This window comes from Lontra canadensis, unplaced genomic scaffold (genome assembly GCF_010015895.1).
Source record: "Lontra canadensis isolate GAN:19392208 unplaced genomic scaffold, GSC_riverotter_1.0 scaffold21, whole genome shotgun sequence".
Classification (NCBI taxonomy): Eukaryota; Metazoa; Chordata; class Mammalia; order Carnivora; family Mustelidae; genus Lontra; species Lontra canadensis.
This window is the reverse complement of record NW_022631015.1, coordinates 16,097,939-16,124,652: the sequence shown is the minus strand read 5'-3', so window position 1 is coordinate 16,124,652 and position 26,714 is coordinate 16,097,939. Positions and strand designations below refer to the sequence as shown.

The window sequence follows — 26,714 nt, the reverse complement described above, 5'->3', positions numbered from 1 at the left end:
TTTAAGAAATTTTCTTTTTTCCTACCTTAATGTTTTAAACTATTTTTTCTTATCAGTAGCTTTTTAAAAATCTTTTAAAATTTTCATTGTTATAGTCATACTCTCTCCATTGTATTTAACCTTATTTTTTGTATATGTATAGATTTTTCTTTCTTTAAAATTTTGGGATACAGTTTCTTTTAACAGATCAAAATATACCCTAAATCTAGCACATGGCTTTGTTCTAGTCTCCAGCCTGATCATATTCTTCCCTCTTTTTTTCCTTCTTTTTTCAATCAACTTCTTAACTTTTCCAATTCCTTTTTTAGAATCTTTTAAAATTTTCATCTTTACACTCATATTTCATCCCTTCATCATGTTTACATATATATATGTATATATATATATATTTTTTTCTCCTTTAAAATTTTGGGAGGCAGTTTCTTCTAACAGACCAAAATACACCCAAAATCAAGTGTGTGGCTCTGTTTTATTCATATATAGATATATATGAATAATATATATAATATAATATAATATATATAATATAATATAATATATAAAAAATACACATATTTATTATATATATATAAAAATAAAATATATATATATATTTTATATATATATATAAAAAAATACACACATATATATATATTATATATATATATATAATATATATATATAATAAATATGTGTATTTTTTTCCCCACCCTCCTTTCTCCTCCTCCCCAGTTTCAGGTCTCTTCTGATTTGATTAGTGTATATTTTTCTGGGGACATTGCTACCCTTTTAGTATTTTGTTCTCTCATTTGTCTATTCTTATCTGAATAAAATGACAAGGTGAAAAAACTCACTTCAAAAAAAAAAGAACAAGAGGCAGTACTAATGGCTAGAGACCTAATCAATATGACATTAGTAAGATGTCAGAACTAGAGTTCAGAATGAGGATTATCAAGGTGTTAGCTGGGCTCCAAAAAGCCTGGAAGATAATAGAGAATCCCTTTCTGGAGAAATAAAATCCCATTCTGGAGAAATAAAAGAACTAAAATCTAACCAAGTTGAAATAAAAAAGATGTTAATGAGGTGCAATAAAAAATGGAGGCTCTTACTGCTAGGATAAATGAGGCAGAAGAGAGAATTAGTGATATAGAAGACCAAATGATGGAGAATAAAGAAGCTGAGCAAAAGAGAGACAAAAAACTACTGGACCATGAGGGGACAATTTGAGAGATAAGTGATACAATAAGATGAAACAATATTAGAATTATTGGGATTGCAGAAGAAGCAGAAAGAGAAAGAGAGGGGCGAAGGTATACTGGGGCAAATTATAGCAGAGATTTTCCCTAATTTGGTGAAGGGAACAAGCGTCAAAGTCCAGGAGGCACAGAGATCCCCCTCAAAATCAATAAAAATAGGTCCACACCCCATCATCTAATAGTAAAGCTTACAAGTCTCAGGGACAAAGAGAAAATCCTGAGAGCAGCTCAGGGTAAGAATCTGTAACATACAATGGCAGAAATATTAGATTGGCAGCAGACCTATCCACAGACACCTGGCAGGCCAGAAAGAATTGGCATGATATATTCAGAGCACCAAATAAGAAAAATATGCAGCCAAGAATACTATATCCAGCTAGGCTGTCATTGAAAATAGAAGGAGAGATAAAGAGCTTCCAGGTCAAACAAAAACTAAAAGAATTTGCAAACACAAAACCAGCCCTATAGGAAATATTGAAAGCAGTCTTCTAAGCAAAGAGAGAGCCTAAAAGTAACAGACCAGAAAGGAACAGAGACAATATACAGTAACGGTCACCTTCTAGGCAATAAAATGGCACTAAATTCATATCTTTCAATAGTTACCCTTAATGAAAATGGGCTAAATGGCCTAATCAAAAGACAAAGGGTATCAGAATGGATTAAAAAAACAAAACAAAACAAGAACAAAAACAAGACCCACCGATGTGCTGTCTACAAGAAACTCATTTTAGACCCAAAGACACCTCCAGATTTAAAGTGAGGGGGTGGAAAACAATTTACCATGCTAATGGACAGCAAAAGAAAGCTGGGGTTGCAATCCTTATATCAAATAAATTAGATTTTAAGCCAAAGACTATAATAAGAGATGAGGATGGGCACTTTTAAAGGGTTAGTCCAACAGGAAAATCTAACAATTTTAAATGTCTATGCCCCTAACATGGGAGTAGCCAATTATATAAACCAATTAATAACAAAATCAAAGAAACACATAGACAATAATACAATAATAATAGGGGACTTTAGCAACCTCCTCATTGAAATGGACAGACCATATAAGCAAAAAATTAACAAATAAATAAAGGCTTTAAATGACACACTGGACCAGATGGACATCACAGATATATTTAGAACATTCCATCCCAAGGCAACAGAACACACTTTCTTCTCTAGTGCACATGGTACATTCTCCAGAATGGATCACATCCTGGGTCACAAATCAGGTCTCAACTGGTACCAAAAGAATGAAATCATTCCCTGCAGATTTTCAGACCACAATGCCTTGAAACTAGAACTCAACCACAAGAAGAAAGTTGGAAAGAACTCAAATACATGGAGGCTAAAGAGCATCCAACTAAAGAATAAATGGGTCAACCAGGAAATTAAAGAAGAATTTTAAAAATTCATGGAAACAAATGAAAATGAAAACACAACTGTTCAAAATCTTTGGGACACAGCAAAGGCAGTCCTGAGAGGAAAGTATATAGCAATGCAAACCTTTCTCAAGAAACAAGAAAGTTCTCAAGTACACAACCTAACCCTATACCTAAAGGAGCTGAAGAAAGAACAGGAAAGAAAGCCTAAACCCAGCTGGAGAAGAGAAATAATAAAGATCAGAGCAGAAATCAATGAAATAGAAACCAAAAGAACAGTAGAACAGATCAACAAAACTAGGAGCTGGTTCTTTGAAAGAATTAATACGATTGATAAACCTCATTAGCAATCAGGGAGATTCAAATCAAAACCACATTGAGATACCACCTTACACCACATAGAATGTCCAAAATGAACAAGACAGTAAACAACAAGTGTTGGAGAGGTTGTGGAGAAAGGGGACCCCTCTTACATTGTTGGTGGGAATGCAAGTTGGTGCAGCCAACTTTGGAAAATGGTGTGGAGATTTCTTAAGAAATTAAAAATAGAGCTACCCTATGGCCCTGCAATTGCACTACTAGGTATTTACCCCAAAGATACAGATGGAGTGAAAAGAAGAGCCATCTGTACCCCAATATTCATAGCAGCAATGGCCATAGTCGCCAAACTGTGGAAAGAACCAAGATGCCCTTCAACAGATGAATGGATAAAAAAGATATGGTCCTTATATACAATGGAATATTATGCCTCCATCAGAAAGGATGAATACTCAAATTCTGTATCAACATAGATGGGACTGGTAGAGATTATGCTGAGTGAAATAAGTCAAGCAGAGAGAGTTAATTATCATATGGTTTCACTTAATTGTGGAGCATAAGGAATAACACAGAAGACAGTGGGAGAAGGAGAGGAGAAGGGAGTTGGGGAAAATCGGAGGGGGAGACGAACCATGAGAGACTATGAACTCTGAGAAACAAACCGAGGGTTTTGGTGGGGAGAAGGTTGAGGATTGGGTGAGCCTGGTGGTGGGTATTAAGGAGGGCACATATCGCATGGAGCACTGGGTGTGAAGCATTAACAATGAATCTTGGAACACTGGAAAAATAAAATAAAGTTTAAATATTTAAAAAAATATATAGATATAGATAGATATAGATATAGATATAGATATAGAGGAACCCCTGGCCAGACTTATCCAAAAGAAAAGAGAAAGGACCCAAATTAATAAACTCATGATTGAAAGAAGAGAGATCACAACCAACACCAAAGAAATACAAACAATTATAAGAACATATTATGAGCAACTACACACCAGCAAATCTGACAATCTGGAAGAAATGGATGCATTCCTAGAGATGTATAAATTACCAAAACAGAACCAGGAAGAAATAGAAAACCTGAACAGACCCATAACCAGTACGGAGATTGCAGCAGTCATCAGAAATCTCCCAACAAACACAACCCAGGGCCAGACAGCTTCCCAGGGGAATTCTACCAAACATTAAAGAATTAAAGAATTCTACCAAAAATTCTACCAAACATATATTCCATTTATGTAATTTAAAATCATTTAAATTAATTCTTTAAAGAAGAATTAATACCTATTCTCCTGAAACTGTTCCAAAAAATAGAAATGGAAGGAAAACCTCCAAACTCATCTGATGAGGCCATCCCATCAAGGGATTACCTTGATCCCTAAACCAGACAGAGACCCCATCAAAAAGGAGAATTACAGACCAATGTCCTTGATGAACACGTATGCAAAAATTCTCAACAAAATACTAGCCAATAGGATCCAACAGTAAATTAAAAGGATTATTCACCACGACCAAGTGGGATTTATCCCAGGGCAGCAAGGTTGGTTCAACATCTGCAAATCAAATTAGTGTGGTACAGTACAGTAATAAAAGAAAGAACAAGAACCATATGATACTCTCAATAGAGGCTGAAAAAGCATTTAACAAAGTACAGCATCCTTTCTTGATCAAAACTCTTCACAGTGTAGGGATAGAGGGCACATACCTCAAGATCATCAAAGCCATCTATGAAAAACCCACAGTGAATATCATTCTCAATGGGGAAAAACTGAGAGCTTTTCCCCTAAGGTCAGGAACATGGCAGGGATGTCCACTATCACCACTATTCAACATAGTACTGAAAGTACTAGCCTCAGCAATCAGACAACAAAAAGAAATAAAAGGCATCCAAAATGGCAAAGAAGAAATCAAACTCTCACTCTTTGCAGATGATATGATACTTTATGTGGAAAACCCAAAAGACTCCATACAGGAATTCAGTAAAGTGTTAGGATATAAAATTAATGCACAGAAATCAGTTGCATTTCTATACACAAACAGCAAGACAGAAGAAAGAGAAATTAAGGAGTCGATCCCATTTACAATTGCACCCAAAACCATAAGATACCTAGGGATAAACCTAACCAAAGAGGCAAAAAACTGTACCCAGAAAACTATAAAGTACTCATGAAAGAAATGGAGGAACACAAAGAAATGGATGTTCCATGCTCATGGACTAGAAAAACAAATATTGTGAAAATATCTATGCTACCTAGAGCAATCTACACATTTAATGCAATCCCTATCAAAATACCATCAATGTTTTTCAAGGAAATGGAACAAATAATCCTAAAATTTATATGGAACCAGAAAAGACCCCAAACAGCCAGAGGAATGTTGAAAAAGAACACGAAAATTGACAGCATCACAATTCCAGATTTTAAGCTCTATTACAAAGCTGTCATCATCAAGACAGTATGGTACTGGCACAAAAACAGACACATAGATCAATGGAACAGAATGGAGCCCAGAAATGGACCCTCACTTCTTTGGTGAACTAATCTTTGACAAAGCAGGAAAGAATGTCCAATGGAAAAAAGATAGTCTCGTCAATAAATGGTGCTGGGAAAATTGGACAGCCACATGCAGAAGAATGAAACTGGATCATTTCCTCACACTACACCCCAAAATAGACTCAAAACGGATGAAAGACCTAAATGTGAGATAGGAATCCATCAAAATCCTTGAGGAGAACACAGGCAGCAACCTCTTTGACCTCAGCCACAGCAACTTCTTTCTAGATACATCGCCAAAGACAAGGGAAACAAGGGTGAAAATGAACTATTGGGACTTCATCAAAATGAAAAGCTTTTGCACAGTGAAGGAAACAGTCAACAAAACCAAAAGACAACTGACAAAATGGGAGAAGATATTTGCAAATGACATATCAGATAAAGGGCTAGTGTCCAAAATCTATAAGGAACTTATCAAACTCAACACCCAAAGAACAAATAATTCAATCAAGAAATGGGCAGAAGACATGAACAGACATTTCTGCAATGAAGACATCCAAATGGCCAAGAGACACATGAAAAAGTGCTCAACGTTACTTGCCATCAGGGAAATACAAAATCAAAACTACAGTGAGATACCACCTCACGCCAGTCAGAATAGCTAAAATTAACAAGTCAGGGAATGACAGATATTAGCGAGGATGCAGAGAAAGGGGAAACCCTCCTACGCTGTTGGTGGGAATGCAAGCTGGTGCAGCCACTCTGGAAAACAGTATGGAGGTTCCTCAAAAAGTTTAAAGACAAGCTACCCTATGACCCAGCAATTGCACTACTGGGTATTTACCCTAAAGATACAAATGTACTGATCCCAATGGGGCACATGCTCCCAGATATTTATATCAGCAATGTCCACAATAGCCAAACTATGGAAAGAACCTAGATGTCCATCAACAGATGAATGGATAAAGAAGATATGTGTCACACACACACACACACACACACACACACACGGAATACTATGCAGTCATCAAAACCCCTGAAATCTTGCCATTTGCAACGACATGGACGGAACTAGAGGGTATTACGCTAAGCGAAATAAGTCAGTCAGAGAAAGATAATTATCACATGATCTCTCTCCAATATGAGGAATTTGAGAGGCAGGGTAGGGAGGGAAAAAATGAAACAAGATGGGATCAGGAGGGGGACAAACCATAAGAGACTCGTAATCTCAGGAAACAAACTGAGGGTTGCTGGGGTGCTGGAGTGGAGAGGGATGGGATGGTGTGGCTGGGTGATGGACATTGGGGAGGGTATGTGCTATGGTGAGTGCTATGAGTTGTGTAAGACTGATGATTCACAGACCTGTACTTCTGAAGCAAATAATAAATTATATGTTTAAAAAAAAAAAAAGAGTTACCCAGAACAGAGACAATTACATTGATTATACAAGCTTGGAATCAACTAGAGGTGTTGGGAGTTGGCAAGTGAAACAAAATAGTTTCCAATATGAAATGAAATTTCTCTCCAGATTGTAGCATTTACATTTCTGTACACAGTGGGGATGCCAGTTAACATTTTATCCAACTGAGAGGGTGTTACATAAACTTGGTGAGCCTGCAGCCGCGGAGAATCTGCGTGTCTAAAGGGGAGAAATCTCCTGTTTGAGACAATTAAGATTCCCGTGGTTCTCTCTTGCTTTTCTTTGTGCAAGACTCTGGGGCGTCTGGCATCATTTCAGAAATGCACAGGTTGATTCACGGAGCACAGGTTGTATGAGAGCTGCGATGAAATGTTTTTTCCTGAGAGATGGCGGGGCTAATTTTGAAAAATACACAGTTTTGACCCTTCCATCTCTTCCCCACATCAGCATGCTGAAATGTCTCATTCTGAGAGAACCAGGGGACAACCCCTGTACCCAAAGTGGCAGCTGGGAAAGATTAAAAAAAAAATAGAGACAGATAAAGGAAGCATGGGCTGAGAGGTAAGAAAGACAGCTGGGAGATTTAAGAGATCGTGGCCTCGAAGCAGCTGAAGGAGACAGCAGTCCAGAGAGAGACTGTTTGCGAGATAAGAGGCTTTGTGCAAGCCGAAGAAATATGCCAAAGACGATAAGAAATGCAGCTGTTACGAAAGCGTGAATTGTCCAGATTCTCAGTCCGCCCTGGACGGTAAAGATGGGTTCCTATGTGCGCTTTTGGGGACAAACCCAATGACTCCTTTGGCCAGCCAGCTTCCCCTCGCAAACTCTCTCCAAGTGAGGATGCGTGTGTTTCTCTCGCTCAGCCATTTTCAAGATGGCCTGGCTCCTGTTTCTGGCACTATTTCTTCTTCAAGTTCTCTTTTTCTCCTTCATCTCTTCTCGGTTTTCATGGAGACAGCCAGGCTTTTAATGGCACATGTCTTGAACTATACCCATTTAATAACGACTTTCTGCATTTAAATACAATGCGGTTGTTGTTAAAATTGGCAGTGTTCAAAGTTTATAATGAATTGACATCCCTTGACATAGACTCGTTCAGTTTTATACTAGCTCATAATGATAAATCACCGAATAATATCCTTCCCATAAAAGCCCAAGTGGATGGAGGTCAAGATGATAAATAATCAGTACAATCCTTAGCACTATGACTAAACAAATGTTGACCACAGAAATTAAACTTAAAATAGAAGCATGGAGACATTTACATTCTACGACTTGTATGAAGGGTTTTAATCATGCGTATAATTTGCCTCAGGGGTCCTTAAATTTGGTTTTAGCCCCACAGTCTACTGAACCCAAGGCATATTTATGAAGCTTCCCTGAGAATTTCTGAGATAATTCCTTCAGACACAGGAGGTTGCAAAAATAGTCCAATGGTGGTGATTTCTGTGGCGTCATCCAGACTCAGGGCTCCTTTCCCAGTGCTATCACCTTCAGTTAGACTTTGGGCAAATTGTATTAGCCTCTTTGTCAAATGAAAATGGTAACGCCAAGCTACTGTGAGGTTGTGAGGAATTAAGATAATGTATGCAGTGTCTGGTAAAGGGATGCCCAGCCAAAATGTAGACATTTACAGCAAAGAAGTGAATGATGGGAATAAAGAGAAGAATGTTCCATCTGATGTGGACTATTACCAGTCTTCCTTCTCAGATATGGAACTATGGGATGGAATGCCTCTTTACAAGAGAAAGCAAGGGCTACAGGGAAAGGATCAAACAAAATATCCATGAGGTCAAGGCTTTGTACTAATAATTCCCCTCTATGTCCCCGTGGGACTTCTGACTCTTACGTTAGCTTTCCATTTGCCAGCCAACACTCCCAACACATTCTCTTTCCACTGGGTGGTGGTTTATGCCCCCCGCATGGCCACTCATGGTCAATGACAGAGCATAGGGAGCGCTTTGAAATATTATTAATGAAGTAGGCATAGGGTCTACTTCATCAATAATATTGGATGAAGTGGAAAATGGCACTTTTCTTTAATATGGTGCCCCGATGATAAGCAGGTACAGTAAGTACAGTTAGATATCAGGCTAAAGGTCCAAAGGGTGGATTCAGCTGTGATTGGGAATGAATCAAAATGGGTTCAGGGCAATCCTGATGGCTTTTTCAGCTCCTCTGGGACCTGTTGTCCCTGTTGTTTCCAGTAATTCTTAAAGGTGTGCAGGGATTTTTCCCTCCACCAATTCGGTGGTTGATGGCTCGTAGGTAACAGAGGATGGAGGACAGGGAAGTGGCGGGCGGCTCTGTCTCAGGAGCCCCAGGGTTAAGGCAAAGGGTTCGCTGGGAAGGGACGAGTCAGGAAGCAGCATGGTGAGGTGGCGTGCACACAGGACGCAGTTTCGGCACCCCCAACCCCCACCTTGAAACCCCGGTTGTGCACCATGTGGACATTGTGACCTTGGGCAGGCTGCTGCTTCTTGCCTTTGCACTCTTCTCTTCCTCTGAAAAATGGGGCTAGTATCCCCTACCTCACATTGCTGCGGATTAAATACAAGTACCTGGTACATGGTATGTGGTTAGTGCTGCAAGCCTGTTCCCGCGCTTCCCCTTGCAAACTTGCCATTATTTCTATAAAGGTCCACCACCAAAAGGCACAGGCCCGCAGCAGGACAGAAGCAGCGCAGCACAAGTGAATACGGATGATGCAAGCCTGACTCTCAGCCGCAGATGATGTTTTATATTTTTCTAATTTTATTTTTAGGTCATCTCTATACTCAACATGGGGCTTGAACTCATGACCCTGAGATCAAGGGTCACACGCTCTACCGAGAGTCAGCCTGGTGCCCCACAGATGATGTTTTAATCTGTTGGAGGAAAGGATACTGGAGAGCAAGGTAAGTACACTTTCTCTAATCTTCCTCCTTTCTCTTCTGACGCGCTTCTCGGCCTGAGACTGGAAGTCACAACAGATAAAGAACACCAGTGTTCCATGTCTCTGGACGTGCAAGGTCCATGGCAAAGCTCCATCCAATCTTCCCAGGGGCACCACATTTGCCTGTTTCTAAAATTTTCCGCTACAAAGAATATACTCCTATTTTTTAAATGTCTAAACCTTTCCAAATTCAAAAACTCAGCTGTTGTCATAAATGTCTTTTAACTAGAAAACCATATATCCAATCACTGTCTTTTTTTGTTTAAGGGGGGCGTGAAGGGGCAGGGGAAGAGTGAGAGAGAGAATCTTAAGCAGGCTCCATGCCCAGTGCAGAGCCCAACCTGGGGCTTGATCCCAGGACCCTGAGATCATGACATGAGTCCATATCAAAAGTCAGATGTGTTAACAGACCGAGCCACCCAGGTGCCCCCAATTATTGTCTTTTAAGTGATTTCCCCCAGTCCCCATCCCCAGATGAAGTGTCCCAACACGCAAGCCAGCTCTCCCTCTCTCCTGCATGTGACCCCTTTCATGGTCAGCCCTCGCCTCACATGTCCATCCCACGTGACTCACACTCCATCATCTCATCCCCTTTCAGGGATGCTGTTAAGAGATGCTTTCGACCTTTGTGCCTTTTTTCTTCAATTTTTTCTTCTACGTCTTCACATCCCTCTTTTCTCCAGTGATAAAACGAACACAGGTGAATGCAGGGTAGAAATGCATACCCCAAGGCTCTCCAAAGTCACCCGCTGTATGTCTCGCATCTCATCTGAGGCAGGGGTCAGAGAACTTGCAGATGAGTTCTTACCTGATTGGGGCTGTCAGAGCAACACGGTTTTAAGATACAGCAAAAACACACTTTCTACTTGGCAAAACTATTTTTGTATTTCAAACTCATTTGGGACATCAGATTCAGGTATTTGCCGTTTTGAGAACACATTATCTGAGCTATTAAATGAGAAAAAAGAAAGAAAAATGAGAAAAAAAAAAGAAAATGAGAAAAAAGAAAAATTCTGATTGCAGTCCCTACTGCAATCAGAATTATCTCCAACAGTGGCAAAATGGAAAAAGAAAGCACACCCTCCAACTCACAGGGTATTAATAGCTCAGTGCTATCCTTGTGGACATAAAGCAATGGCTTCCATCTTTCAGGAAAGGAGTGAGTAGAAAAAAGGGGACTTTATAGACTTTCTCTCCTTAGAAATTGGTCAAGGGTCAAGAATGACCAAATACTGTGCAGTAAGACATAACTAATTTATGTTACCAAAGCTATAAATGTATATTACTTTTCTTATCTAAAATTTCTAAAGTGCTTATACACGTCTTGCCTTTTTTCTCATTATGATTTACGACTGGGGCTTCAAAGCCTGGAATTTAAAGGACTTGGCTTAAACCGTTATTGAACTTCTGATATTCAACTCGGAACAAGTACCCCAAATGAAACCTCTTCTGTACAAAGTGCTTAAGCAAAACAAGTTAGAATTTCCATGGAAACAGCCTAGAATTCTTGAAGGAGAAGAGAGGACAAAAGTAAGCATGAAAATGCATTTATTTATTTTTTGGTTCCTCTTCACCTTCTGCCCCTTCAAACCTCAGGCTGTCATCTTAATGAACATTCTCAAGCCTCAGAGGGAATTAAGAAGAACAATATTTGACAGGAGTGAGGAAGGAGCTAAATATAACTCCCCTGTGAGAGAAATGAATTCCAGAATCTTCTCTTTTCCCCTTCCTTCCCCTCTCTGGGCAATCTTGCCATCTTCCAGTGTTATTTTTGTGCCGTTCCTGTTGCACAGCAATTTTAGCTGTTACTTGGTTGGGACCAAATGAAGATAACATCATAAGATGCCGTTTTGTCCTCCTTTGGAAAGGTCTTCCATATGAGAAAATAACAAAGGACCAGCTTCCAAATTAATATTGTATATATTCCTTCGCTATAATTTCCATTTGCCTAATAGTTCAGAATTTTTAAAATGTTCTCATATATAATTAATTCATTTAATCAACAATGTGAGAGGTAGACAGAGCCACTGTGTTGGATGCTATCGACTCACATCTTACCAGCATGAACTGCTTCAAGATCACCCTGCTGGTAGGCAGAGGAACCAGGACTCAGCTGGCTCTTTGCTTTTCAGACCCATTGGTTTCTGTATCTCCTCAAATACAACCGGCCTGCCTGACCACTGTGGACATTAGGCCGTGGCTACACTCCCCTTTTAATTAGATATTAAGAACTTTTACTTATTTATAGATATATAGCCTAGTATTAGAAAGTAAAAATCTTGCCCTCTTTCCTACTGCTAATATTGATGTTAACATAGATCAGAAATACCCCCAGGAAACGTACAGCCAAGGGTAGGTGGGTTTTCCGCTTTCCTGAGTGTGGCTATTTTTGACAAGCTTTTCCCAGAACCCTCTGACCTATTCTTCACTGATATATTAAAGTTTCGTTCTAGAATTTAGCAATCAATATATGGCTTATTGAGGTCAAAAGTGACCTTTCACAAATCTGAAAGATTAAAGGTAGAATGTGTCTTTTGGAGTAAAATAACCCTTGATGCACTGACTGAATTAAGTAGCTTAGAAATTATTTTGCAGATCCCAAGACAGTACCTTGAAGGTGTGTAATATTCCTGCCTGGGAATAAGTTGGTCTTTATTTTTCTTTGGAAAATTAGAGACAATTAACATTTGAGATTAAGATGGCTCTAAATAGAGTACTACTGGTCATCATAAAGAAGAAAGCATGATAGAGTCTGTTATCACAACTTTCTGCTGCTCCTAATTTTCGCAAAGGAATGGAATTCAATAAAAGACATTGTATCACAGTTTTGGTAAATGATAAGACCAAGGGACCCACTAACAATCCATTCCATAATTAACGTAACATATACACTTTAAGACAATCAATATGCATTTGATAATCAGTCAAATGAGTTTTGTCATCAAAATGAATTTGATGTTCTAATCCACGTTATCAGAGACTGCCACATCGATGTGCACAAAAATTTAAAAATGAACACATTCCAAAAAGTGACTTCGTTTTCGATTAGCTTTTACTGTAGGGTATGACGAGTACTACCAGTGACCATTTCAAGAGCTGACTCCGTATCTGGCTTTGGGCCAAGTCGTTGATATACTTTAGTATCTAAATAACCATGTGAGACCAGGATTACTGTCCCAATATTATAGAAATCAGTGAAAACCTCACCCCAAAGCTGGATAACAAAAAGCAACCTACTCCATTCATATTGCCAGCAAATGGTGGACTCTAACACCAATCCTCAGTTTACCCAACTCCAGCTTCGGATGGACTGGCCCCATCTGCAGCCCACTCTTCTGAGCGACCGTTAGTTAAGCAATTTCCAGTGACATGAATAGTCCTTTAGGGTTCACTGTTGGAGGAAGACCTAGATCATTTGTTGAATATAAGAAAGATGCTGGGTTAATAAAATTTACTTAAAAAGTATAAAAACAGGGCATCTGGGAAGCTTTCTGCTCACCCAAAATGTTACATGTAAATCATGGTCATTAATGCAAGTTAAAAGGAGAAATTGTCCTACCCTTACGACAAAATTAGAAACAATCAATGCAACAGAAGTTTTTAAAAATTATATTTAATACAAGTGAATAGATTAGAAGATCTGAAATGTTATAAAGCAATATACACAATGAATAAATAATTTGCACAGGAGAGTCATGTCTACGTTACATAACACTGTCTAGTATGGGAATACTTAAAGTAAATCCAGTGATAATGGAGAAAGTCCATAAAAATGCTAACCTGTCTTCCCTTGTATGAAATTGTTCAAGTATAAAAATCCAATACAGTGTAAAATAGTATTCAATTTAGTTTAAGAATAAAAATTGCAAATATTGCAGTTTCGGAAGAAAAAAGTAAAGCAGCATTTTAAAACTGCACAAACTACGTAAGAATAGTGTCACACTAATGAAATACCAATAAATGAGATCTACACCAGCAAAACTTAGAGAAGGAAGCATGAAACTAGCAGTATCTCTCGTTTAAAAAAAAAAACCTAAAAACAAAAATAAATTAAAATGTGTTAATGTAAGAGTATTCTCTTATACAGTGCACATATGAATTTAAATAAATCCAAGTCAACATCTTTCATTGGATAGGTTAATATTTAATATGCTACATCTAGACCTACTAAATAATTTATGCCATGAGATGAATACATAATTTTACAGTGTCACATCTAAAGTTCCTTTCTTTAGAGTGCAGCATAGTAAAACTTAAAAATAAATATCTTAAATAGCATTACTATTAAGGCACAGTATAAACCACATTATCGTTAACCTTTGAAGAACTGTAATCTCAGTCACCTTGTTGTCTCGTGTACTGTGTTCACTAATAAATAGTTTTAAATATGACTCTGAAATAGATACTAAAAAGTGTAAAATTATTTAAAAAGGGAGGGGGGGGATAAACGTCCTTAAGACAGTTCTTAAGGGTTTAGAGTCTGCAAACTTTGCCTGCCTTTAATCGTAAGCCACGAGTCAACACAATCAATAGAAAGAGAAGGCTGTTGTAGTAAAAGCCTGATCCTAGTTCAGAATCAGAACTGCTGACACCAGCAGATACAAGTTTCCCAAAATTGAAACAGGATGGGGAGAGGGATTAGAATGTGACAAGCTCATCAAACAAGCACAAGTGATGTGTTCTTTCCAGAACTGTGTGTGTTATTGATTGTCTGTACAGCTGCTGCACCCATTAATTCCACATCACTTGCTCCACAGTCCCGCTCATCCGCAGGAGAGATGAGAAAATCGCTTTGGTGCCTGTCCACCATTTCACCCACTGCCACGCTCCCAGGTTGATTGTTCGATGCCCATTTTTTGAGAGAGTAAGAACGTGATCTTCTTACCTGAAAAAGTTCTAGAGGCCGTAGTGACTGCTAAAAAAATGACAATCAGTGCTTTCACCATTTTGTGTGTGTGTGTGTGTGTGTTTTAAATCTGCTTTTAAAGTAACTCAAGCTACATATTGCTCGCTCTGTATTCCCTGGTTCGACTAGATTCAAAGAGCATCCCCTAACTTGTAAAAGGCAGTTTGCTTCCCTGATACTATAAAAAGAGCAAAAAATAAAAACCCCGTTTTGAAAGTGAAGTTCCACTGTTTACTCCCACTTTCCTCGACTCAGGCTCTCTTTGGGATCGATTTCCAAAACGGCGCCCACTCCCCTCTCTCTCTCATCTACGACACTACTGGAGTATAAAAAAAAAAAAAGAAGAAGAAGAAGAATTCTGCTTCACGAGAGCATAGCTTTGCTTTTTTTTTTTTTTTTTTTTTTTTTTTTTTTTTGTCCCTCCTGAAAGTTGTGAGGTCGACGTTCACTCGCCTTACCTACGACACACCGGGCAATGCTTGGGGGGAGGGGGGAGGGGGAGGGGAAACGAGCCGGCTCCGGTCACGTGGCCGCCCTACTGCATGCGGTCGGTCTGCAGCTGCTGCGGCTGGTACTGGCCGAAGGCGGCGGCGGCGGCCGCGGCGGCGGCGGCGGCGGCGGCCGTCCCGGGAGCGGCGGCGGTGATTGGCTGCTGCACGGCGTAGCCGTAGCCCCCTGCGGTGACGTAGCCGGCGGCGGCCGGCGAGGCGGCGTACGGGTACTGGTCGTAGGCGGCGGCGGCGGCGGCGGCCGCGGCGGCCGCCGAGTACTGGGCGTAGGCGGCGCCCGTGTAGTCGATGTACGGGGTGGTGGAGGCGGCGGCGGCCGTGGGCTGCACGTGCGGGATGACCACGCCGGGCTGCACAAACGCCTGCGGGTACACGTAGTGGGCGGGGATCCTGCGGAGGAACGGGACAGCGGGTCAGGCGCCGCCGGCCTCCCGCCCGCAGCGCGGCGCCTCCAGAGATCAGACAGACTCAAATTTAGTGGTTATTACGAGCATAGGGTTGCCACAATATCTCCCCGTCCGGGGGTCCGCCCGAGTGCTCCGGCGGTAGCCGGCCTCGCGGAGCGCCCCGAAAGGAACTGAGCGAACAGAAACTGGGGGTGGGGTGGGGGGGGTGTGCCCCTCCCTGCTGGAGGTCGGATTTAGGATCGGTTAAGAGCACCGGTGCTGATCATTCAGCAGAAGTTTGGCAAACCAGTTGCAGGTTCGGGAGGGCTGCGCACCGGAGAGGCAGTGAATACATGCTTAATTGATTTTTGAGCCTTTTGGAAAATTTTGCAGCGAGTTCGTAAAACTGTGCAGCAAAGAGGGGAAAAATATGCTCAGGGATGAATAGGATAGGAGAGGACTCCAAAGGTAATCCGTGATCATTCAATTCGGGGCGCGGTGGTGGGGGAGAGGGGAGGGGGTTGGCCGATTTCCCAAAACTGAAATAAATTTTCCCACAAAATCCGTATGTTTATTATCATGGCAACCCTACTTGAAATTGCTTGGCAGACTCAGCACACATTAATCTCTCTGCAACCTCAGTCACCCTTATTAAAAATAATGATGATAAAAGAAGCAGGCGACAAAATAAAAAAAAAAGTTTAAAAGTTCACAAGTGTGGTAAACACAGCAGAATCACACTTCTCAAACGAACTGTAGTGCAGCTCACTCTATCACAAGAGGCTGTTGTGGGAAGCTACAGAAATGCTATTAACATTCATGGCAGTGATTCCCAAAGAGATGTGCAGCACGCTTTTTGCCTTTCTTTCTTTCTTTCTCTCCATAAAATTCGTAAGGACATAAGGGTCAACCAAACCTGTTTGACTATCAGGCACCTGAAGGTCAGCCAGCTTGTTTATCTCTATGCAAGACAGACAGAAGGGGTTTTGGGGAAATGATGAGGTTGAGGGAAAAGGTAGGAATAGGAATAGCTCTAAAATTCATATAAACTTAAAAGGTTTACATAACAAAATGAGTAAGGAAACATTTTTTTTTTTGCACAAATACTAACTCTTGTTATATCCTCCTAATCAACAAGTAGATCAGCATGTTTGTTTTACATCTGCCCTACTCATAGATTTTTAATACATATCAATTATATTCTGTATTATCCTGTAAAAGTTCAAGAAGCAACATCTAATACCTTTATAAATTACACATTCAGAGATCACATACAAGACACATTCCAAGGACCTTACTTAAAAGTTAATTTTGTTAAAAAAAATCACAAGAGGTATTTAAAAAAAAACATGCATTTCAATTCTCACTCTTGCGATTCATTACTGCCCCCTTTTAAATGCTACCATGAATATCTGATTTATTTTCATCTTTCTTTAAAGCAATCTCCATCCGAACCCCCTATATTTCTAAAAATATGACACTCTAATGCCATCTGGTTGTTGGCAAAGCCAGCTTAACAGGAAGTACAAGCAACAAGTAACGATCCTTATTTTAAAGAATTTTAAAGAACTCAAGACTGAAAACTTCACATTCAGATTTCTGAAAACACAGATTTTTGCTTTGCCTTTTCGGAGTTTCACAGAAAGTCCTTATTAACCAACACCCATGGAAAAGATGAATTTATCACAGAGGGTGGTGAACTTTGACCCCAATGATAAAAATACACTCAATTTTACTAGACTTGTAGATCTTTCCCAGTGCCAGGAGAAAAGACGTCATCAAGTGTTTCTGAGGACACTTAGAGATGTTCTTAGCTGCTTGTCAGAAACCAGACGCACGGTCATACACACACCCCAGACTTTTTTTCTCTAGGTCAGGTGACTGACTCACAGCGACAGGTGTGGCTTTATGAAACCCGGTCCCCGGAGGCCTCGGGGTCCGCAATGTGCAGACGCGGCAAGAGAGCCTCCACTCAAGGCAGTTTACACGTGGTGATGGACAGGAGGGGCTGCAGCCGGGCTATTTTTGATCCTGTCATGCGACAAGGGTTTCCAGCGGGCAAAATGTCTTTATAAGGCCAAAGTAAAACATCTATCAGTTGCGAAGTCCAGCCAGTATGAATCTCCCTGATACGGAAACATTAACCCCTGTACTCCCAAAGTTCTAAGGACCATGAGATGTTACCAGGTTTGTTATCTTTGAATGAAGGCTGGTAACTGAAAATACGTGTAGCCTACAAAAAGGCAGGATGAAGTCTGTGTGTGTGTGTGTGTGTGTGTGTGTGTGTGTGGAATGCACTAGAAGATAGGGAGGGCTGCTTATAGGACTCTTGTCTCTGCACTGATTTTACATTAATAGTTTTCATTTGATAATGCCAACCAATAAGAGTGCAGAGTTCCCTGGCATATCAGAACCCTACATGAAGTCTGGCAAGGGTTGGGAATACGTTTGGAAGGCACATGAAACCCCAGCAGCGTTAGAGGCTCCGGGAAAGAAGAGTCCAGAAGATCCTGGACAGCCTAAAATACCTCGGTTTAGGAAGGAAAGCAGGAAAGGACCAAAGGCTAGGGTGGTGCCTCAGAAGCCATTCTTGCATTAGGAGGTCTCTGACTAGTTCAAGGAGCCCCTGAAGTCAATCTGGGAATCTGTCCCCCCATGAGATACCTACCAGTGTCCCCTCCCTCAGTCACACAGTGGGCATACCTCGAGGTTACAAAAGCATAAGAACAAGGCAGATACCTTGGGCAACTGTCGAAGAACACTGACTACATTTTTCCTTTTCTTTTTTCTGATGTCTCTGCGACTTTTGACACCCTAACTGGTTTCCTCTTCCAGTCTATCACCAGACTGCTGGCAAAGTCTTCATTTTATTGGCCTGTTTAGTAACCTGTGGCCCCACTGGCATACTAGGCCTTTAATGCTTCTGGCTCCAAAACATTCCTTCCAGCACCTTTCCACCTTTCCTCAAACCCAGGTCAGCTGGACTCCTCCACGCTCCCTGGACAAGCCACACGTTTCCAGATCTTCACGTTTTTGCTCATGCCGTCCCTCTGCCAGGGAAGCCAATCCTCATTCCATCTATACTTGTTAAAATCCAAATCCTATCCACCCAGCTCTAGCACTCACTATGTACAGAGCCTTCAGGAGTTTGGATCACATTCTGGTTTCACATTTCTCATATGTGACATGAATCCAGTATTTCCAACCCTGAATTGCTGTGCATTAAATAACATTATCTATGCACGGAGCCCACAATGATGAATAAAGTAGGCACTCAATGCAAAAGAACCTTATCTTCCACCATCCTTTAAAAATCTAGGTCAGCTTCTATCTCTTTCATGAAGACTTCTTGGGTCCCACGAACCTGATGTCTCTCCTCCCTGTCTGAAGCCACAACCCTTCTGGGGGCTTCTCAGTTTCCTTACTAGATAACAGGGGAGAACGGAATTGTGTCTTTCTGGCTATAACTTGACAGAGAAAAGAACACGGCTTTCGAGGTCAGGGAAACCATGATTCTGAACCTAGAACTAAACTCTATTCCTTACTAGCCCTGTGGCAAGTTAATTAACCTCTCTGTATCTGTTTTGTCACCCCTGGAAAGGACATTCACAGGCTGACATGAACAGCCTGAGTCAAAGACATATTGTGAGAATTACATGATTTATGTAAATCTCTTACTAGTACCGTGCGTGTAGGAGAGGTTCACTTAATGTTACTGCCCCTCCTGCCCCCTTAGTGAATAGCAGAGTATCTAGTACAGTGTTAACACAACTAGCATAAAACTGAGCACTTAAGGGGCATCTGGGTGGCTCAGTCAGTTAGGCTTCTGCCTTCAGCTCAGGTCGTGATCTGCAAGTCCTGGGATCGAGCCCTGCATTGGGTTCCACACTCAGCCAGGAGTCTGCTTCTCCCTCCCGTTCTGCCCCTCCCCACCCCTCGCTCCCTCTCTCTGTCTCAAATAAATAAATAAAATCTTCAAACCCCTCCCCACCCCAGAAACCCTGACCACTTAAAGGTATACTGAATAAACATTTACCTGATCTAAACCAGCCTCGAATTTTCTACTCTCAGATGCATAGTCTTTCCTTTCTAAGGTTTCAATGAGAAAATGCTTCTTGCAAACAAAGTATTTCTGAGACATTGCTTAGCAAATGCACCAGTATCTATACATCTGCCCACTGTGTTACATCAGAAATTCCTTCAAGCCAAGATTTTCTCTTGAAAAGCCCAGAATCATCTAGGGGCCAATGAAGGACCACATAAAAAAAAAAAAAATTAGTTCAGTTACTACAATTTCAAACCAATCAAGTAAGATTAAAAATTCTCAAGCTTCTTTCCAGGCCTAAAATAAGAATCTGTGGCATTCCAACAGAATTGAGGATGACCAGGTGTGATCTGTTAGGTACAGACTCTGGGAATTAGAGCAGTGTTAAAAACCCCTTAAAAAAAGAAAAGAGAAGGTTCACTTGGTCCTCCTGGAATGCTATCTATTTCTAATAAGAATCTCAAGTTCAAACAATTTAGGCAAACAGTAATAATCACCATCCTTTATAAAGACAGCTTAATATTAGCAGGGATGAACAATAAAGTTACTATCAAAGCACGCTTGATTTAAAATTTCCATAGGACATTTTATTCTCGTCATTCTTATTTTCCTCGTGATACTTTCTTTCTCAAGGATCAATGCAGACTACAACAGCCAGTCCGAATTTCTACGTCGAGCTCTCCATATCCTCAATAAACAGTCTGGTGTCTCCATGCCCTAAATCTTTCCTCCTCTCTGTCTTTGCTTATGCTCAACTCACCCCTTAGCCCTCCTTACCTGTCCAGGACATACCACTGGTCCAAGACTAGTTCAAGTTCCATGAAGCCTTGTCCAACCTCTCCAATTCACCTGTTTTCTGGCTATTCTGAATTCTTTTTGTCCTAAATACCAAGTATCTTAGCAATTAATCGTTCTTGATTGGTGTTATTAGTTTTGCAGTCTCCTTATTTTGTATCATCTACTTAGCACAGCGAAACATAAACACATGCGAATACCTGTTGATCGATTTAGCTGTGTAACTGTTTCAAGATTATTATTGTGAGATCACGACTAAGTTCATCACTACTTGTTAGGATGTATGTTCTCCTCCCCAATCCCACCTTCCACGTAGTCTAGACCAACGAGGAGAGATCTACAGACGTAAATGGACCCATCAACCCACCATTTGTTGTGAGTACCCGGGATGGCTGGGATAGGGCACTGATAGATAGCTATGGAGATATGAAGGTCCTTTCTAATCATATTGGACAGAATACTCTTCCATGGTTTGAAAAAGTAAGGGTTGGCGGTAAGGTGAGAAATCCCTATGTTAAAGGGAGGGTTTTAAGAAGGTATCCATGGGGGCGCTTGGGTGGCTCAGTGGGTTGAGCCTCTGCCTTCGGCTCAGGTTATGATCCCAGGGTCCTGGGATTGAGCCCCACATAGGGCTCTCTGCTCCGCGGGGAGCCTGCTTCCTTCTCTCTCTCCCCGTCTGCCTCTCTGCCTACTTGTGATCTCTCTCTCTGTGTCAAATAACTATATAAAATCTTAAAAAAAAAAATAGAAGGTATTCATGGAAAACAACTTGACCCTTCCAAGTCAAATGATTATTACTCTATCCCTGGAGACACATCAGGCGGATATCTGTCTGTCTGTCTGTCTATCTAGAATCTGACCTTCTTAGGTTACACAGATGTTTAGGTGCTAAGCTAGAGAAGAAAATATACCTGAGGATAAAACACTTCTTGAACAATTAGAATATTTAAAAAGGGAGCTGAAACCTCTAAAACTGGAGTTCTAGCAATGTCATTCAGGTAGAATGCAGCTCAAACAGACTCTAAGGGGTCAGAGTAAATTTAGGTGGTAGGGACTGCCCACTTACGGTGTCCAAACAGAAGGGAAAAAAAGGCACTCAGAGGAGGAAAGCTGGTATCACAGAGCCCAAAGGCAACAACAAGATGAGCAGCCTTTTCATCTGAGTTAGGTCTGAAAGGTGGAAGTTAGTGCCACTCGACTCCAAAAACTGGCTAGTGTCAGTGAAATCTGATGAGTGTTTGTTGAATCTTTAAATGAGAAGGCCTAAAAGTGGATACACATTGCCAAAGAAAGAGCCCCATTCCCAGAAAACTCCCCAGTAAAACAGAAACTTAGGACATGCAAGCAATGAAATCTGTATTCTCACAGAGGGAAATCACACCATTTAGCACTCACTACAAAAATATGGTTAAGTGGAAGTCACAGGCTACAGCTTAAAAGCAAGGAAAAAAAAAAAAAGGCCCTTTGCTTCCCATGGCAAAGTCAAAAGTCAACACTCCTCAACACCACCACCAACATCAAAAACACAAAGAGCCCCTTCCCCAAGGAAAAGAAAACACTTTCACTACAGCTCTTTTCAATTAAGTAAAAAGCACACAGTTTAGCTATCAACACCACTTCATTACTGTAATAAATAAAAATAAAGCACACGGAGGTCTATTGACTATTGTGAAAAATAAAACACCAACACCAACATCCATGCATCGTTAATCACCATCTGAGCTTGTGTGTCTGAGTCTACTGGTTACAGAGTTTAATTCCAAACAGAACTATTCCACCTCTTACATCGTATCCTTCTGATCAGTTAGCTTAACTGTATACGAGCCCTGTCAGGTTAGAAAGAGATAAATAACATTGAGTCAAGTTGAACAGTAATCACGGTGCTGGGACACAATCGTCTCGTACACAAGTCATACCTGGTAGTTTTGTTTTGTTTTGTTTTGTTAATCATAAGCTCAAAATGTGTCTGGTTTGGAGGCTGCAAACTTGGTCAGTAACTTGACTCATCTAAAAATATTTATATTATCAGCATCAAAAAGGTACAAACGTTTATAAATATGTATCACAAGGAACATTCTGTGACATGATGATCTTGTCTGCATATAACAGGCAGGTTAACAGATGATACCTATGGAAACTTAGGAGGGCATGATGAGTTGACTTACCCAAAAGGTCTCTGTATGAGGGCTGGATGAAGCTGTTGAACACCGAAGGCAAAACCTAGCAATAAAACACACCACATTCTCGATTTGTGCATGGTTAGGCATGCATTACTCCTACGTATAAAATGCAATCACAACTTTCACTTAGAGCGGATCATCATTCTTTTGAGGCCTTATAATCATAAACATTATATATAAAAATATTATATATATTACAAACATATATATATTTAAAAGTTCTTTTTACTAATGTTATCACTGTAAACATATATTATAACTAACTAAATATATATATTTAAAAGTTCTTTTTACTACTGTTATCATGGACCCAAGTAAAAATTTTAATAAGCTACAGATGGATACTGAAAATTATCTGCAAAGTTTGACAGTCCCACAAGAAGACCTTAGAAAATCAGACCAGGGAAAAATTCTCATGGAATGAAACCAGGAACAACAGGACTTGATAATGAAGTTACATGTCACAAATATTCCTGCAGTTCTGAATCACGATCTATAAAAAAGTTTTTGTAATTTGGAACATGCTGGACAATGCTTTGGAAGATTATGGGTTTTACAGATTATGGTATTAAAAAATTCACAAAAACAAAGTCTCCTTTTCAGGATAGCACACACACAAACACAAGTTGTTGGCTTTTTTTTTTTTTTAACACAAGTGTTTTAATGTTCACGGATGTGGGCACATGTGCTCACTTTCTTGACAATCTAGTTCCCTAGTAAATGCATTTTACTAGGATGGAAGTGTCAACCATCCCAAAATTTCAGATGGCAACACTTGAGTAAAGAGGGAAATAACTTAACAAAACCAAGTTGCTCACCCAAGAAAAAGATTCCCATTTGCTCAACAGTCAACTCTTAATTATTTGTGCTAATGGCAAGGGCAGTGTTGTAAATAATCCAAAAGGTCAAATTTTCACATAGATAAAAGCCTGCTTCCCTTCTGACCACTTTGGAGTAAAACATTTCCCATCTCTACATGTCAGTTTCTTTATCTGTTACAGGAGGACCCAGGCATACTGAAATCTTCCCCATTTTCTTTAACTACTAAGTAGTCTGTGATTTAATATTAAAGCTTTACCATCCAGACGCCATCCCCTAACCCCTACCCCCAGGCTTCTCCTGGTCAGAGTTCAAGTTGGATTGCCGCTCTGAGGACAGGGCCATGGTGGTAGAAGGAGAGACAACAGTATGTAGGGAAGTATAACCAGTGGGAGGTGACACATTGAGCCCACATAATCCACCTGTGAATGATCTACAAGTGGCTAAAAACTGGACAATAAAAGAGTAGACTGTGACTGTATGTCATACCTGAAACAGATGAGTCAAGCCTAAGTCTGGGTGGGTACAAACTGTCCAGACCCCCAAGATCTACTTTTGCACATAGGTACATTTCAAGTCCTGCAAGAGCCGGTGACAACGCTCATTTAATGTGTTGGTTAGAATAACCAGCCTGGTTCAACTTTACTAAACATCTACAGTGTCTTCTGAATCAGGGATTCCTTCTATTCAGAAGCTGGGGTGTGGGGGGAGGGGGTCTCAAGTTGGGTGTGGGTGGGTAGGAGGAACATTTCTCACCTGGTTGCATGATCCTTGGTTTTGCGCCCAAGTATGCCAGATTCACATTGGCTTTCCTGCCATCAATGATGGGGTTCGGGTCCTTGCAGGCTCTCTCAGCAGCAGCTCGGTCAGCCATGGTGACCTTAGCAACATACACACACACACACACACAGACATACGTACAAAGCTCTAAGTCAACCCCCCGAAGGAAACCAAGAATCACCCTGGAGAAGTCATTCATGAGAAAACTAAAGGGGTTCTTAAACTTTTCCTCTTTCCTTTTCTTTCTTTCTTTCTTTTTTTTTTTTCCTGGAACTTACTCCTGGATCCCCCATCAAAAAAAAAGAAAAGAAAAGGAAAAAAAAAAAAAACAGAGAGGAAGAAAGAAACAACCCCCTCCCCATACTTCAAAAAAGTCTTCAGGGCGCTAGTAGGGCCTAGCAGGGAGTCGGAAGCCTGAATCCCGTCTTGGAACTCTAGATCCTCCCGCCCCCGACCGCCTCCCACCCCCCAGGTCCCTACCCAGCCTAAGAGGCACTGTTTGCTTTAAAGAAAGTCCAGCCTCACATCCGCCCCGTGCTCCCAACCACCAGCAAGCACTCCCTAACGACAATAGCTATTGTCCTACTCTGGAGCTCCCGGCTCTCCGGCCGCTGAATTTGCACGCTTAAATCCCCAGGAGGCTTAATATGCTCTCTTTCAGTTCAGCAAAGAGCCAGAGGATCATCTTTTTAAAGAATCCATCTTTGCAATTAAAAAAAAAGTGGGGGGATGGCATAAGGAGCAGAACCCTAGACCTCCTGGGGTGTCCCCTCCCCGCCCCAGCCAGAACGCCTGAAGACAACACGCATTTTTACAAAGCAACAGCGCGCTTAACCACCGGCCTCCCACCCCGGAGTGCGATTCCGAGGGTCTGCGGCCCCTCCCTCCCAGCCCTGCGCACCCGCAAATCCAGCAATGGTTAGTGCTCTCCTCCCACCCCCGCGCCGCCTGTCCCCCCGACACCGCAGGGCGCTGGGTCCCCTCGAAACCCCGCGAGGGAGCAGCCGGCCCTCCCTTCCCCAGCTCCGCCGCGCGCAAACTTTCAGTTCAGCCGGGAGCAAAGGGGCAGCGCCGCCCCCGTCCGCGGGGTTCCTCACATTGTCACGCCGAGCCCCCCACTGCAAACCCCGACCCCCGAGGCCCTGCGCCGCCCCGAGCCTCCCCGCCCCCCGCAGTCCTCGGTTTCCCCGCCGCCCTTTGTCGCCCCCACCTCCCCCTCCCCAACCCCACCCCAGCCCCCAGCCGCACAACTTACAAATCCGTAGCCCCGGGACTTGCCCGTCTGCCGGTCGGTGATGACCACCGCCTCCTCGATCTCCCCGAAGACCTCGAAGTACTTGCGCAGGCTGGCGTCGGTGGTGTGGTAGGGCAGCCCCCCGACGAAGATCTTGGTGTATGTCGTGTCCTTCTGGGTCGTGTGCATCTTCGCGCCCGCTCCGCGGCTCGGGCTCCGGCTGCGGCTGCGGCTGCGGCTGCGGCTCGAGCAGCGGCTGCGCCTCCTCCTCCGGCTCCGCGTCTCCCGCACCCTTTCGCGGCCGCCGGGGGCCAAGGGCGAGCGCGGGGGCGAGGGCGGCGGCGCGGCGGGGGCGAGCGGCCGGGGGCGGCCGAGGGCGCGGGGCGCGCGGCTTCCGAAGTCGCCAGCAGCCCCGGAGACTTGACTTCTCTCTCTCCTCCCGCCCCCCCTGCCGGTCACGGTACAAATTCTCCGGATCGTCTGGGTTAGGATCCTGCTCTATAGAATGTGCAAGCGGTTTCCACTCACCCGGCTGGGAGGCCAAAAATGAAAAGAGAGGGTGGTCCTCGGGCGAAGAAGCGGGCGCGTTTAGAGGTAGATTTTTTTTTCTTTCTTGAAAAATTAGGTAGGTGTCTTGGGTGGGGCGTGGGTAGGGTCGGCGGTGAGCGCGTCCGGGCGCGGAGGTGCGCGGGCGGGGGGCGCGGCGGCGGGGCCGGGGGTGGGGGACTCCGCGCCGCTGGGGCTCCGGTTCTGTCCCTCCCGCCGCGGAAGCTGGAAGACAAGTGGCTAGGACGGCTTTCCACCTCTCTGCTCCCTTCCCCCGCGGGCCGGGGGTCGGCGCCCGGCTGGGGAGGGGGCGGGCCGGACGCCTGCGATTGGCCGCGGCCGCACCTGGGGTGCCCGGCGCCGCCGCCCCCCAGCTGTTCGGAACAGCTGCTTCTCTCCCGGCGCGGTGCTGGGCCGCGGGGCTCGGGCTCTGGAGCCGGCGCTGGGGCAGGGCTGGGGATGGCCCGAGGCGGCCTTGCTCGCAGCGTCGCCTGCTCTAACCCGTCCAAGTCCTAGGGACTCGGCGCGGTCCTAGCCGGGACCCGGAGCGCACACACTGCGTCCGGAGGGAGCTGCGTCGCTTTTCCAAAACGGCGACGCGAGCTCTTTGCGCTCGGCCACGGTGACAGGGCCGGCGACCTGGACTGACGAGCTGGGGGCCGGGAGGCCTGGGGCGGTTCGTGGAAACGCCAGTTCCTTGCCCGGCGGGGAGGGCCGGCGAGCTCGGCCAGCGGAACCCGGGTC

At 42.7% G+C, this 26,714-nt stretch overlaps 1 protein-coding gene across 1 annotated transcript; it reads right to left on the bottom strand.

The window, feature by feature from the left end:
* Positions 1–15,163: 15,163 nt before the first annotated feature.
* On the bottom strand, positions 15,164–25,893 carry RBM24 (RNA binding motif protein 24). Its single transcript, XM_032861611.1, has 4 exons — positions 25,446–25,893; positions 24,167–24,290; positions 22,577–22,631; positions 15,164–15,575 (listed from the first exon to the last, which is right to left on the bottom strand). Exons 1-4 carry the CDS (start codon positions 25,611–25,613, stop codon positions 15,212–15,214), a joined length of 711 nt encoding a protein of 236 aa, XP_032717502.1. The 5' UTR covers positions 25,614–25,893; the 3' UTR covers positions 15,164–15,211.
* Positions 25,894–26,714: the final 821 nt, after the last annotated feature.